The following is a 16,464-nucleotide window of genomic DNA, read 5'->3' as shown; positions in this document are numbered from 1 at the left end:
TGGACAGGATACATGGCTAAAGTTATTGCTATTTGCCCCTCACTTCCTCTCCACGGGTTTAGTCCATTAAACTATGGATTTCTTTCTTTTATTAACCAAGCAATGTAGTGCTGGTCTTGTGTTAACAACAGACGAAGGAAGTGGGTGGCAGAACATTCAGAGCTTGCGTGTGGGAGAGGGAAGTACTGTGCAGTGAATCCAAAACAATAACATACTGCAAAACACATATATATGATATATTATATCAGCTATATAATATATGTATATATATGTGGACATCTTCAACAGATCTTGCTTCTGAATGACCAACATCTACTGCCTTCACGACAACAGCTTCTGACTCAATGCATCTCTGCACATACGCAGGGCTGGGCGTTCTTTGCCGCCACCTGATCTTCCTTTTCTTCCTTAAGTAAAGAAAAAACCCTTTATTCCACGAGGGAGTTCTTTTCCCTTTGCAGTTCCATTTGAATGTTGCTTTTACGCATCCAGACGCTGAATCTCAGGGCGATGATCTACTTCTCTGGATTCTGTCCGAGCACGGATGTAATCACTGGTCTGCCGATTACTCTGCTGCCTGCTGTTCATTCGCCACTTTTTAACAGCTAAGTACGTGTTCACAGCATACACTGCCATGGCCAAGAAACCAAATATCTACAAGAAGTAGAAAGAATTGTCAAAGACAATTTCTGAAAATGAGAACAATAGTAGTTTCGTAACAAATTCCTCAGAAACCTAGTTTTCTACTTTATTTGTGACAAATCTGTAAAACTGATGTTTTTCTTCTTTAATGAACTAGAGAATCTGCAACAGTGACTAATATCAATGATCCCAGAAAACAAAGTTCTCTGTCTACAAACACGACAGCTAAATCCCGCAATGCAACTTCAACGGAAGAACCTCTTGTGAGAAACAACACAGCTCTTCATCCAACAGTTCATTCCTCAGGGTGCACGTAACAGAGAATGAACGACAAGAGAACAGATGAGCGGTCCAGACCATCAGCCTGGAGGAGGAGATAATTTGCAGTTCTTCCTATGTGCTTCTGCAGAACTGTTGTGTTATTTTCAGTGTTCAGGTGGAGGGGTGGGGTTGCCACCTCAAGCACAAAATTAATTTGCTTGACCTTACTGTTCTACATTTGAAATCTTGAAGTGACCTGTAGTGAGCAAGAACAATGCAGCACGTTGTGTGTAAGCAGCTCCAAAGTTCTTGTGAATTTTGGGCTCTACCTTTTCCGTAGGCTTGCAATACAGAGCAGTATCACCTAAGCCAGCTACAGAGAAAGCAGCAAGGCTGCAACTCGTTTTTCTGTTTGTTCTTGCCTAAGCCTTAAGACAAACAACTCAAAGGATGTCAATACTTTTAAAATCAGAATTAGCACATAGCCAAGTGTAAAATTAGAAGTAAATTGTGATGGCAAAGGTAACAGGAGTAATTCAGTGAACATGCGGAAAACTTTCTTCGTTTTAATACAAGGTAAGAGTAACATATAGAGAAGCTCAAATTCTTACCACAGCAGCAATTTCTGCTCCAGTTTTATGGTTTAAAGCAGCAAGTACTACAGAGGCAATGAAAAAGAAGAAAGTGCTGAGTCCAGTGTTGACCAGATCCTAAAAAAATAAATTCATCAGCATTACTAAACAATTACTAAACATTACTAAACTTTTCTTGCCTTTATTAGAAGTGATAAAACAGAAGGTTAGAACAAGAACTACAGCAATACTTTCTCGCTTTATGCAGTTTATCACTTAGACAAAAGGCAGCAAAGATTATGACACAGAAAGCACAGCACGTGTGCGCACGGTCTGCGCTGAAGTCAAACCGTACGTATGCAGAAAAGCACCAGTGCGGATGCTGGACGCATTACCTCAATTTCTACTGGGTTTATTAGAAAAGTACTGTCAGCATAAGCAATGAGTAAAGCTGATCTACCTTAGCTGATGCTGAAGTCGCCCGAGTATCAGACTTCAGCACTCCAGAAACCCCTTGTTGTCTTTCTCATCACAGCAGTGCCCATGCATTGCCCACATAACCACCATGAATTTTACTGCAATTCTTTGTAGAAAACTGCATGTCCTGTGCTATTACTGTAACAGCTGCTCATACTGTGAGAATACACATATTTTTACATAGTTATTGCATGAAATAGATGTTTCAAGCAGACATTTTGGAACATATGCGCAGTAACACCCGAGGAGTACCTACATTCAGGTTGCTTTGCTCCAGGCACAGACAAATGACAGGCAATACAGGATTCAGCTGTACATATGCCTCCTACCACTCAGTGTTCAGGTGATTATGCTGTCATGCCTTACAAAAAGTGGGGCCATTAACATATCAGCGGCATGTAAGAAAGCTCTGAATGGCAGCTGTTAGCAGAAGAATAATGACATCAATAAAAGACTATCTGATCAGACTAAGAAAAAAAATATCAGGAGTTGGGACTTCAAAACAGCAGAAGAAACAAAGTGCTAGATTTATTAGGGACTAGCTGTTCAGATGTTACTTGTGGCATCTCTTACAGGTGGGTTTTTTTCAATGTTTGATAGGGATGTACACTGCAGAGATGTAGGAAATAAGACTACCATGGTAACTGACTGAGTAGGTGAAAGCAGGGAGCAAGGAGGGGTGTGGGGCAATCAGGGAATGACCGTTCAGCACAAACGCCCTAAAGAAACATGAAATGCGTGAGAAGAAACACGAAATTTATCACAGCCAAAAGGGACGGAATGAAAACCTGCATACAAGTTTGCTGTGCAACTTCCAGTTTTGAACTGAAGGAAGAAAAAACCAAACTAAACAAAATGAACATGCCAACTCCCACTACTAAAAAAATCCCATCACCACTCTAATTAGAATTCAAGGGCAAATTTGTTCTATTTGACTCATTTCGCATGCAAGTCAGGCTCACTTCCTGTTCCTGCTCCTCCACTTACAATTCCTCCCCTCTCCCCCCAAAGCGCATCTTGTCACGTCCTGCAAGAAGGTAGGCTTAGAAATCAGAAGGTATAAAGCCAAACTTACTCCCTACATATGAATCCCATGACTACGTAGCACAAAGACTTTAAAAAGGCCACAGTCATCCGTCCGCCCCCAAAGCATCTGTTTTTCTAGCCATGATTTCAGAAAGCTTTAAAAAGCCATTGTGAAAACTGAGAGTTTCTGTTATTCACAGGAAAAACAGAGTATTTTCAGGGCACTGACTCAGCAACAGCTGGTTCTTAAGCATACCTAGGAATAACCCGTATGATATATTACTGTGGCCTGATCCTTGTCTAAAAGAGGGGTTTTACCAAGAAAACTGAGAGGCTTCCATTGCTCACTGCTATTTCCACACACACGTTCCGATTTCATGAGCCCAGTGAGACCTAAGCTGTCTTACCAAATAGTAAGGAAACAAAAGCAAACTGTGAGTCTCAAACTCACATCTTTCCACCTGCCAGTGTATAATTACAGTTACCTTTAATCTCTGTTCAAGCTCACTGAGGTACTTATGGCATCAAACAATGCTGGAATTGTATTAGTTACTGCAATTTTATCATTTCCTGCCTTGCAGAGTTAAATTTAAGAAACTCTGAAATGGCATTTATTTTCTAGTATCTCTAAGTACCCTCCTCTCTAGCTCTGAGTTCAGAAGCTCTAACTGTGCTTCCAGGGTTGCCAACAGGAGCTGTGGTTCTCATCTGCACAAGCCTTTACTCACTAGCGGGGAAGTCTCACTACAAATGACAACAGATACCAGAGTCAGCAGTATTCAACATTTTCATCGAGTCTCTCGAGTAAACGTGCATGTCACCAAGCATGCTGAAACTAAACACTGAGGAGAGGATGGCCATGCTCTTGAATAAAACAGAAAAAAAAATTAGCTCAGCCCAAGGTCAAGTTGTGTATTTTCCTACATTTGCCACCTGCAGAAAGGCCTACAGAATGGAGACAAACTCCTAGAAGAAATAACTCAGAAGAACTCAGTAATTACAGTAAGTAAGCATCTCAACATGTGATGCCATGACAAAAAAAAAAGGGAGAAAAAGCACTTACACATTCCTTTGGACATACGGACACGATAGGTGTAAGGTGGTAATCTTACCTTTGCAAGGGACACTGGAATGCGGCATCCTGCTCCGGTATCCAGATTTTAAAAGTATGTGGAAAAATTGGACAGGGTGCAGAGAAGAGCCACAGAAGTTATTTGAAAGGAGGAGAAAAATGTCTCACAGTATGAACCAAAGAACCTAAACTGCTTTGAATATTAAAAAGATTGAACGGTGTACATGAAGACTCCAATGTTCAAATAATCAAAAAATACTGGCTGTTTTAAAAGTCTAGCATAGAAAAGCACAACAAAATTAATAGTGCAATAAAATTAACAGCTGCAAAGTTAAAACCAACATCATATTCAAAATAAAGTAGGTTTTGACTGTAGAGCTGCTAACCATCAGAACAACCAACCAAAGATGTGCTTAATAGTCCACCTTTTTGTGCTTTACAATCCAAATTGTGGGGTTTTCAGACACATTTTGTACTTTCTTAGTACCGTACTTAAAGACAAAGCAGATGACACACACTGCTCTATGACTTGTGGGGTCAGAGGTGCTTATTAATTAATCCTGCTGACCTCCGACTTTCTGAAGCTGTCAGCTTGACCATCTAGCCAAAGGTGAATAGTATAAGCACGACAGCTGGACCTATCCACAACATGACAGACATTATCTTCCATGTTACAAATTGACTTGAAGGCTTCCGGTAAGAAGTTTGAGATACCGCAGAATATGAAATACTGCTGAAATTAGACTGCTGGGGCCTTGTCATGACTTTTCCACAAAACAGAGGGCATAAGTGTGTTAGGAACTTTGTCACCATCACTGGCATTTTATTTTATTGTACTCTTTACAAAGAATATCAGATTTCTCCATGCAAAGAATCCAATGATTTTAGATTTAAAGACTTGATTCCATCTTGAGGCTCCAATTTATTCATTTCTGCAATTCCATTTTCCCTGTTTAGGTCAAAACCTTTGAATGCAATTATTAATTGATTTGCATTCATACAACGAGGCTGGTTTCTTAAAAAGGTAGAATAAACACAATCTCTCATATCCACAGAGCAGATTGTTTGGAGCTTCAGGTGCAACGACACTTACAAATAATGCTGTCATATAATGGTAACATCACAGACACAAATACTGGTGGAGGTTTTTTAATAAAAAATTTCAGACTTACTACTTAGAGCAGAAAGATAAGAAAAAATACAACAGGTTTGGAAGAAGTCAGAGCAGAAACAAAAGAGAATGAACTACAGCAAGAATTCAGTAAGTGAAGGACATCCCCTGAAATAATGTAGCTTTTTTCCACGTAAGAGAAAATGAATAATTGTGACACTAAAAAGAGTAAACTAATCGAAAAAACATGAGCCATTTCAAATCTGGCCATGATGTAGCTGGAGTTCTTGCTATTATATTTATAGACAAAGTAAAAACCACATCAGACAGATAGAGGAATTTCTGCTGAAATTACAGCAACCTCATGAGACAGTATGCTGTGCCATAAAATACTGTGCAAAGCTGCCATCCATAACAGAACAGAATCTATGAGCTGAGTCAAATCCACTCTAGACTGCTGCTGCTCCCTTTCTCCTTTCCAAAATGATTTAAAAATGGAAGATTGACTTGTGAATAATTAGCAAGTGACCATAAGTCACTCTGTTCAGTCACCAATGGTTCCATTAGTCCAAAGAGTATCCAAGGACATTCATTTGATGCTGCTATCACCAGCTATCTGTCCCACTCAGAAGGAGCATAAGGCAGAATAACTTAATGAAGAAAGGTTTATGCCTAGAGTGTGACTTTTGTTCTGCTGATTCTGCTGTAAAGGTGCAAAACTCTAGAAAAGTGGATAGCATCCTACAGTCTTTCATTTTATAAGGGTCTGGGCAGGTATGGTTCCTGGATTAGTGAGGATGGAGAAGCTGAACTGGTGCTATGAACGAGAGGTCTGCTAACAGACCTGGAAACTCTAGAGAGCTGCAAGGAATATGAGCTGTGACTTTTGTTCTGCTGATTCTGCTGTAAAGGTGCAAAACTCTAGAAAAGTGGATAGCATCCTACAGTCTTTCATTTTATAAGGGTCTGGGCAGGTATGGTTCCTGGATTAGTGAGGATGGAGAAGCTGAACTGGTGCTATGAACGAGAGGTCTGCTAACAGACCTGGAAACTCTAGAGAGCTGCAAGGAATATGAGCTTTGAAAGCTTCTGTCCCGTTTGGTACATTACCAGGAGCTGGCTCTGACACTTTGAGGTGTCAGTAACATCCATGCGCCTCTATCCATCACTCTCCATGACTTCACACAAAATACATGCTCTGCTTTTCTATCCTGTATTTTGTGTTGAAGACAGGAATTACCAGAGTGACCAGATGCTATTTAAAAGGGAGATGCTGCCATTGCAACTGTAATTTGTATAAACAAAAATATGACATTTGAACTGGCGCTTGCTTTTCTCACTTGCTTTCTGAAACCAAAGAGTTTACATTCAGATGGAGTTTAAAGTAGCTAAATTAACATAATCTGGAAAAGAAGCCTGCGCATTTCAACAGTGTGACTTTGTCACAAAAGGTCCAGGTTATTTTCCACAAAAGAGAGAGCTCAAAGTAACAGTTCCTTTTAGCTCTCTTTGGGTTTTGGTGCTTTGATTTTCAGTTGATGGGGGAAGGAAGAGAAGTGTGGTTCTTGACTGGTTTTATTTTTTCTGTACAATACGCCTTATTTTTCCTCCAACCAGTACTGTACTCGCAAGGTTTGGGATTTTTTTTTCCCCCCCTTGTTTTTATATGAAGCTATCAATTTGAAGTTTACAGATACACTAATGAGTCATCTAAACCAAACACCTCTGGGCAAACTCCCCTCATTTTACTCTTCAATCATATTATTAAACATTGTACAAGCATTTTGCACTACAATTAAAAATGGTAACATGGCTTCTTGAGCAAAAATAAGCCACAGGTAGAAAGAACAGAATTAACTATGAGCATTAATTCCCATTTCTTTTTTTCTAATTTATTTAGGCTTACAAAGGTACAGGAGTGTCTTTATTCAGACACTATATTCTGCTACTCCATAGGCATCACCTCCCCCTGTCAAAACCATTTGTGACTACCAATTTAAATCTGTCGGGGACCCGGAGGGCTGGATTCACGCTGTGCAGAAACCTCAGTGCCCATCGCACAGCATGGGGCTATGGCACCTGGCCCCCACGCAGGGCTCAGGGTCCCACGGATGCACATCACACACAGCAGCCTCCAAAGGGCTCTAGCACTCATCTGCAGATGCTCCTGTCCGGGTGCTTCAATTCGGCCCCAGGTGTCTGGCACTTGCTGGAAATCAGTTCTATTTCCAGCATCTCAGGCAAAGTATGTAAAAACAACGTGAATTAACACAAGTGACTTTCAAAAACCTTAGTCAGCTCTCCAAAAGGTCAGGGACAAGCTATGATTTTGAAGAAACAGAAGTGGCCTCAGAACAAAGATTCATACAATTTCATTCTTATTCCTAGCTATTTCTGAGTTGCAAAATAAGCTCTGTTGGTGTAATAACTCTGCTATAAGTGACAAAACACATTCCTGAATCAGTGCTTCTACGATCCCATTTAGTTTTGTTTTCCTGAAGATCACCTGCTCAGTTTTTTCTTAGCAGCTCCTCACTGCTCTCCCTGCATGTTTTTCCAATAAGCAGTCCTGCACACAGACAGGACCAGCAGTTATCATCACAAAACAGACATTACTAGCAATAACTACCAAGCAATGTAATATTTCTCGTATTTAAAACCTGTGTTTGTATTTCTTACAGAATAATGCATCATTGTTTACACCACGCTGTAACTGTCCATGAAGAGCACTAACGCAGAGGTAATTAAGTTTGATTTTTTTAATAAATTTTAAAAAAATACTGATTTTTATCCTTAATAGGTATTGCTGTTTTGAGAGCAGTAAACATAAAAGTGAAGGATGCCTTATTTAATTGCTCATTCAACTGATAAGCAAGCCAGAGAAAACCAAGATGTTTTTTCAAAACAGAAAGAACAAAACAAAATCGAGATTGCCCCATGAAGGCCTCTGAACTACAGCTTTGTAATTAACACCCTTCAGAGCCAAAGCTGGCACAAAACAGTTTGTCATTCTGCCACCACATCCAATCGTCTGCCAGCTACTTCAGTGTCAGTTGCTTGCACACACGGTTTCATCTCTGCAACAACTGAAAAAACCCAACACCCCAACCCTGCAAAGGTGATGAAATAGGTTGTCAGGCAGCACAAAACACAACTGCTGATCTGCATCTTCAAAGAGGCACACCTGACTCCTCAAGTCTCCCTGCAGCAGTGCTTCCCTGGGACTGAGCCCAGGCTAATAAGCTCAGCAGAACTCTAATTAGTTTCTGCTGTGCTCAGTTCTGTGTCTCATCTTTGAGGCTGCTCTAGGCTGAAAAACCCTGTATTCAGAACTGCACACAGACACAGCACTACCAGAGCTCCAGTGGATGTTTCAAAAAAATGAAATCACAAAAACCTCAACCAAACCAAAAAGATGGTCAAAACCTATTGGAAGATTTCTTTTTCCTTACACAGACATAAATAGTCCATTCTACCAGCTGATTATGCAATGACCTACATCTGTAATGACTCACATTTCTCTCCTTACACCGTCACACAAGCGACACTGTCGAATTCCAGTACCTGCCACCACTTCTCTCCCTCCCTAAGCCACCTCGGTTCTCAGCCCTGAAGAAAAGGTACAGCAGTATTACGGTGCACACTCCACAGCGACAGCACTTCTCAGAAAGCCTGGCAAACCACATGCAAACTCACCACAATACCAAAGCTAGAGCAAACAGTTCTCTTACCCTCCCCACCTCATCCCTACTTCTCGCAGGCCATGTCATCCCCACGGTTTGGATGCCAGACCTTAAGCTCTTGCTGTAGATCATGAGATTCAAATAAATAATGTCTTCTAAAAAGGACAGCTTAGCCAAACACAAAATGATAACAAACATTGTTATTGGTTAAGTCTGAAAAGCATTTCACAGCAGCAGCTCACCAGCTAAACACACTCTGCTGTGGTGTGCTCCTCACTCCCCTGTGCCACTTGCAAGTCCCCTTGCAGAACCCACTCCCTTGGAGCTACAAAGTACAAAGGAAATGGAAATTTCCACTGACAGGTTTCCTCAGCTTTTGCAGTTTTGCATAATATTGATAATGCTGCACAACACGGACAAGTGTTCTTTCATCTTACTCTAACAGACCTGCCTCTTTCCAACACATCCAAGCAAGTTTCTTTTCTGCTCTCAGCATCTCTGGGTTTCTTTCATGTTTACCTCCGAAAAATGAGAAAATGGTTGGCAAGCCTCTAATTAGGATCAAAAAAAAGCTCTTCTCCTCCAGTGGCTAAATATAGCTACTCTAAAAACGTATTTCTTAAGTTTGCCTATCTGTTAGATGCTAGTACATAGTGGTACACATTTTCATTCCAATCAGGGATAGTGAACATCAGACAACATCCACAACGCATTAGGAAAGAAGTCTAATTTCAATAAAGTACTACAGGAAACAATCCTGTGTTGGACAACAGCAGTTGATGGCCTGGTACTTTCTAATATGCAGGATAATTTGAAAGTAAATGGTTTTCCTAGGAAGTTTGTGTGAGTACTGTGTTTAAAAGGACAACTTCCTAAATTTAAGGCTAGGAAATTCTTTCAAGCACTGTAACAGCTTCTTCTTCCCACACAGCTTCGAAAAGCAAAATCTAAGACTTTTTAGAGGGGAAATACCCATTATAATGTCATACATATTTTTTAAAATATGTATATTAATGAATTTACACATATGCAGGAGTAAATTCCTCCTAAAGCATTCAGGGGTGTGAAAGACTTGTTCAGAAAGCAACTCCGGTGACAACTATCATATACAGATGCTGCAGAATTATAAAAATAACCATCAAAACACAGAAAAGTACAAACTATTGGAAGAGGCAAATAAATGTATGAATATATATCTAAATTGTAAAGAATAAAATGTCAGTAAGTCAAACACACACTCAGACACGACTCTACATTAAGTTCCCTGCTAAGTTTGCCGAAGTAATCTTCCCCAGGTGTTTCAGCAGCAGCCTTCCATCTCCAACGCTGTAATGCAACATCAGGCTACAGCTATATGAATAATGAGCACACTCCCGCACTCCTCTCAGAGTAAGGGTCCTATCAGACTAACGATCATTAAAATCAGTAAGCAGTACCAGAAGGAAGGGTGGTCTCAGCAGTTTAACCCAAGTCAGAAGCTGCTGTTTCTCTTCTCACTTCCGTGAAGAGATTTTTGCTATAATGTTGGAAGAAGCATTTCATCTTCAGTTCATAACTAAAAGGACAAGACTTGTGAGATCACAACAATTTCTACCTCTGTTGACCTGGCAATATGAACAAAGGCAAAAGCCTCTGCAGTGTATTCCGTGCACCCTTCAGGCTGAACTCCAACTATGTCACGTTTTTCCATGCTGTTTAGGTAGGGGGTTCAGATTGTGACCACTGCCCTAAAATACAAAATATTTAACTTCTTAAAAAACACACACAACACAACATCACACCAACCAAAAAAAAAAATCTTACTTTGAAGATGAGCTGGATGTAGTATTCAATGGGAAACCACTCACATTGCACCAGCAAAACCACCATGTATTTTATGTGACACTGATGCACTTAACACACTTGTTACTGCGCTCTTGTGCATCCTACTAGCACGTACAGAACTGTGTGGTGTACGAAGATGGTCGTCAAGTGCTGTTATCAGCTGTCAGGCAGTTATGCTCTTTAAACAACCAAGCCACAACACAACTCCTCTCTGCAGCTGCTGCTTTCAGCTTGCCACAAGGTGAAGTGGTGACAATACTGGCAGAATGGAGACCAAAGGAGCAAACCAACCCAGTAACACTCCAGTGGTTGCACTGGTTTCGTTTTGCAAGCCACCTGGACCTCCCCCACCTACTGCTACCAGTCACAGTTCTCTGTCCACCTGACCTATCTACCAAGTACTCCTAGGAGGAGCTCCTCCACAGATCATGCATCCCCAGGGTACAACCATCATCTAAATCCGCGTTCCAGTCTTATTTTAGAGAGGTCATTTACGCTTACAGACAGTTACTGCAAACGTGTAAACTGCAACATGAATAAACAACATTAAAAACAAACACCGCCACACACACAGAAGCCTCAGAACCTCTGGGACTGGTCCCCAACAGTACTTAATGTTATAAAACAAACCAGAACATCGGCACATACGGATCTGTACTGTCCCAAGAAGTTGATGTAAGTGTTGTCCTTGAAGCTGACAGACTTTTGCTGGGGTGACTAACATGCTGATTTTGTGACCTATGTTTATGCAACCCATTCTGAAAGTGTAACTCATAATACAGCATGAAAACGGAGACTTGTACAGAAGGAATGTGCACTGCCAGCAGTTCTCTTCCTAAAGCTCCTTGTATTTGAGAACACATCAAGCATTGCCAGTCAATGTTTAATGGTTATGTAAGCAATTCAAAACACCTGATTTTCACAGAAAGCACACAACTTTTTACATTACTACCCAATGATTGTATTAATCTGCGTAAGAAAATATATGTAGCACGGCTGTCCTAATATAAAAAAGAGCTTAGAAGAAAACAACGGGCTACTGTAAATACAGCATCTGTCAAAATTAAATAACTACAGGCTGCGTTTTTAGCCACTTCATCCACAAACAGTAATTGCTGGCATTAGCAGGAAGGTTTTCCTTCCAAAGACAACCTACCAGCAGACAATTTTAGTTCTATTTAATGCAGTTTAATCTTGCTACATTTCAAAGCTCATTCTGCTGTTAGTATTCAAAATAAATCTAAGTACAATGTATACTTTTACCCAACATAAAGAACACTCATACACAATCTTAAACAACACAAAGACCAAATTCAGAAACAGGTATGCATCTATTTTTAACAGAGCGAGGATTTGTATGCACTTACGGTCAGATTCCAGTTGATCTGTGGTATCCTTGTGTGAAGATTTAGACTGAACATAAGCAACAGAACTCCAGTAACCACCAATGCACTGCAGCTCACAAACTCGAAGAAATAAAGGCCTTCGCAAGGGGAGCATTCCATGATGGTCTCTATGCAGATGAATGCAATCAGTGCCAAAACCTAGGAAAAAAAACAAGTGGAAAAAATATAAATAGATTTCCACATTTTGAAAATAGCCACAAGTATTCCTGAAATTTCCATTGGGAACATGATCAGTTTACACTCAGGAATGTGTGATTTTAGTTTATAACAGGGCCCTGTCTAAAGAGCAAAAACAAAAGCAAATTAATGCAAGACCTTCTGCGTATCTCCTGTTGAACACAGTATATTTTAGCAAATTTACAAGGAGCCTAACATGAAAATGACTGAGACACCCAGAAAGGCATGAAACCCCTTCAAGCCACTGGCTTAATATGCAAACGGCACCTCCAACATCTTATTTCATTTTTCACTCATGATATGCTACTCCAAAACTTGAAGATGGACTGCATTTGCCTATTAGGCCAACCTCAAGCTCAATTATAGAATATTAATATAGTGTGATTGTGAAAGACATTTCAACAAAGCTATTTAAAATTTACTAACAACTTGAGATCTAAATCAATTCAGAACAGAATAGATTCAGGATCTCTATCAGTCTCCAAAAATGCCTGATTAAAAAAACATCAAAAAAGCAATGTGCTACATTTCATATAAAAACATATTTTAACATTCCTTTACTACTACAACAAGCAGCTAATAGATGAAGAAGAAACTTCTCATGCCGTAAACATACATCTAACTGGGATAATGGTTAGTCACACTGAATTCAGATGACATCTTGGTAGAGTTAACTCAAACACAGACTTTTGCAAGGCAAGAGTTTAATTTACTATTTAGGCTACAACAGTGAAACTCACTATACTTGGAAAAAAATCTACCCAAAGGACAAAACTAAAACACATAAAAGCCATACACCAACGTTAGCTACCACAGAGTATACAACAATGTTTCAAACTGATTCCTCTTTAAATAACTGGTAACAGAAACACAGTTGCATGGACAGTTTCGTTGTTTTTTCTTTAGTTTTCCATGGCAAGAGAGGAAGGCTTCAAGAGTGTTTTGCTTTGGTTTTCAAGAAAACAACCTCCCACCCACCCACTTACATTTTTCAGAAGGAATTCACTTCTTTCCTCTGCTGCAAAATTCTAAGGGGAGCAAAGTCAGTCACTCGGTTTGAGGATGAAGTAAGCAGTCAGGGAGATAGACTCCTCAGAGCTAAACATTCCGTAATTTGAAGGTTGTGCTCAAACCCACCCATACATTTAAAAGACTGTCAGAACCCCCAACACAAATCTATTTCTGCTAAGTCCTTCTTTGCCAGTTTCAACAGTGTTTTGCAGTTACACTTTCTTCCAGCACATCATATGCTTCATCCGTTAACGTGTCTTTGCTCCCTACAGCAGAACAGGCAAAAGGAAGAAAAAGGATTTTGAAAGAAGCTACCATTTTTGTCACTAATATCAGCAGTAATTCTACTTAAAGGACAATACCCCCTACACTTCTGAATACCATAGGTAATTTTAGTTTAAAAATGGATTAAAACAAAGCAAAACAGTTTTAAATCAAAACGCTCACACCTGAGGAGAAAGCCCCTCAGAGTTCAGTCTGCACGCTCTCTGTGATGCCAGACTAATTTTTGCCAGCTGAGCAGGCCAATTCACATCAAAAATTCTGAATGGATACCCACTGACTAAACACTTCAGGTTTTATCTTTGACATTAAATAGCTTTGAAAAAAAGGAAGAAAGAATGAATACGCAGTGAAATGGAACATTCAGAAAACCATAATCAAGTCAAGCTACAGTTTCAGCAATGACACCCAAAAACAGTGTCCAGAACACAGCTTCATTTTACAGTATGAGCATGCAATGAAGTCCACCTTTTCTGTGAACACAAGTCTCAGAACTGATGATACTGAATACACTTTTAAAAAAAAAAAAAGGAAAGGTGTTAAAAAAAAATCTTAGCTGTTTCAAACTGGATCAACATCAAGTATTAATGCTAACTTTTAGCTAGTGAAAGTTGAACTTCTAGATGTTCCAATGTAATAAAGTCTCCATTGTTCTTGCCACTATTTTTGATATATGATCACACTTAACATTTTTATTCTTTTAAAAGAAATAGTTTTGCAATATTCTTTAGGAATACTGTAGTAAAAGCCCACGCAATATTAGATTCCTTTTCTAAAAATACAAACAGCTCTGAATTGTGTCACCAACATTAGGCTGAAGGAGCCAAAAGCTCCAGCACACTGACGTGACACTGGGCAACTGCTTCCTGACTACGCGGTCTCTGCCGTTTTGCTGATAAAGATCTCGCACTGGTTCTTTTCCATACCAGCATGGCTTCTTCAAGGCCAACATACCCACCTTCGCAGTCAAAGCCCAAAAAAATTGAAGTTTCTTGCACACAGCATTAGAAATAAATTATGTGCTGAAAAGGTACTTAGAGCAATGAAGTCTAATTATCACATTACTTATATATCTCCAAGCTCAGAATTAATAATTAATCATCTCTGGAGCAATTCTACCTTCAGATTTTGTTTTATCCCTTAAGAAATTATACAATACACTGACCTGTGACAAACCCTTATAAGAAAAGTGTTAGCAGACTATACTTAGGCTTGACTTAACCCAAACCACTTCTACTGCAAGTAAAGCTGAATGAAGGCATGTGCAGCGGGATCAGTGTACAGTGGTCTGAGTTGTAGCAGCCCAAGTCTAGTGATATGTTTAACAGAAGGGTTGGGAGAAAACCTCTGTTACTTCAGTTTATGACAGAGATTCTGACCACAAAGTAGAGGCTGTGTTTAGGAAACATGCACAATAACTGACTATTAACAGGATTATCATCCTCACACAGCAGATCAGGATACCTGAACACTTGTTGGTTGGGGGGACAGGGAAAGGAGAACATTCCCATGCATACAATTTATTTGTAACAAATTTGTACTTTAACTCCAATTAAATGTGTTCCTATTTTTCTTGCGATAAAAATATATTTAACCCTTCTCAAACACTATCCATACTATCAGTGCTACAGATAATACCTTCCTGTTAACTGCCCATTATTTGTCTCACAATGAACACTGACAAAAAATAAAATCTGAATCACCACATCAGAAAAAGCTATCCTCCCACAAAAACTTCCTTCTTCACAAAGACAGTAAAAAACTCAGTCTTTAACAAGAAATGTTTTCTCTTTGAAACTCCAGGGTAATCTTGTCCTCCTACACATTTCTAAACTTGCCAGAAGCATCCTTCCAATTAACTACAAGTAATGTGTATCTTGTATAAAAACATACCAGTGCTGCTTTCACTGGCCATTCCACTCAGAGATGAAACTAATTTTGTTTCTAGTAAAAAAGAGCAGACTACTCTGAACACATGAAAGTGAAATACATCCTAGAATCGAACTCATGACTTACTCAGACAGCTACATTACTTACACGTGTTGGGTAAATGCTGCAGCATGAGCCAAAGCAGCTTGCCAAAGGCCATGGTTCATCCAGTGATCAAGGTCATTTAAATAAAAACCCAATGTGTTAACATTGTAAGACAAATGCTTCATTTTCTCTGCATTTTTGAATATATGAAAGAGATAATTTATATAGCATGTCTCATAAATTAGGTAGTGAATTAATACAATTTTGCTACCCAGAATACTGCTTGATCGACATGGCCATGAAGTAGAATGATGGGACGGTAAGTGTGCCCCCAGAGCGCCCCACCACAAACTGCACAGACCAGAAGTCAGCCTTTGGCTGACCCCAGCTTATTTTCCGAGGGACTTCAGTGCAGACTTAGCACTAACCATTTTTTTCCCCATTCTCTCAGAGCTCTGTAACTGCAGTGAACATGTCTTCTTTCTAACCTACGTCTACCTCCACTGCCTGTCTGCCACCCATCACTGCCCACTCAACAGCTCACCTACGTGCAGCTCACAGCTCACCAACGCTCAAAACCTAAAGAGTCACTTCTCCAGGGCTTTCTATGCCCTTTCCTCTGCCACACCACACAGCCGAGACAAAACTGCTGCCTTGCCTGAACACACTGGCCATACACACTCTCTTGGGAAGCGGGACAAAGCCCCTCCAGCCCCGGCAGGAAGCCTCCACCCTCCATCCGGAGGTGACCGAGGCACAAAGCTGCAACAGAGACAACCCTCACTGCGCGGCTGCTAAGGCTTCGCTCTCACTTTGTAACACGAGTCACCAATGCTACCTCGGAAAACCAGAAGCCAATACCTATCAAAGACTGCATCTGCCTCCAGCGGCTGTGGCTACAGGCCTAGCTAAAAACCAAAACCACCCAAAACAACAACAGACACAC

The 16,464-nt window shown here is 40.1% G+C and overlaps 1 protein-coding gene across 1 annotated transcript; it reads right to left on the bottom strand.

Annotated features, from left to right (window-relative positions):
• Positions 1-110: 110 nt before the first annotated feature.
• Positions 111-15,633, bottom strand: LOC104505324 (CKLF-like MARVEL transmembrane domain-containing protein 4). Its single transcript, XM_010155352.1, has 5 exons — positions 15,582-15,633; positions 13,479-13,528; positions 12,036-12,212; positions 1,515-1,613; positions 111-654 (listed from the first exon to the last, which is right to left on the bottom strand). The coding sequence occupies exons 1-5, from the start codon at positions 15,631-15,633 to the stop codon at positions 481-483; spliced, it is 552 nt and encodes a 183-aa protein (XP_010153654.1). The 3' UTR covers positions 111-480.
• Positions 15,634-16,464: the final 831 nt, after the last annotated feature.

The sequence above is a fragment of the Eurypyga helias genome, unplaced genomic scaffold, assembly GCF_000690775.1.
Source record: "Eurypyga helias isolate BGI_N326 unplaced genomic scaffold, ASM69077v1 scaffold21007, whole genome shotgun sequence".
NCBI lineage: Eukaryota > Metazoa > Chordata > Aves > Eurypygiformes > Eurypygidae > Eurypyga > Eurypyga helias.
This window is presented reverse-complemented; position numbering and strand designations above follow the sequence as displayed.

Bases quoted from the DNA above. Each gene is read 5' to 3' on its own strand.
- LOC104505324 (XM_010155352.1), bottom strand. From the start codon at position 15,633: ATGGCCTTTGGCAAGCTGCTTTGGCTCATGCTGCAGCATTTACCCAAC. The intron at 13,529-15,581 runs GTAAGTAATGTA...GTTCTGCTGTAG, and splicing joins GCAGCATTTACCCAACACGT to GGAGCAAAGACACGTTAACG. The intron at 1,614-12,035 runs GTAAGTGCATAC...TTATTTTTTTAG, and splicing joins AGATCAACTGGAATCTGACC to GATCTGGTCAACACTGGACT.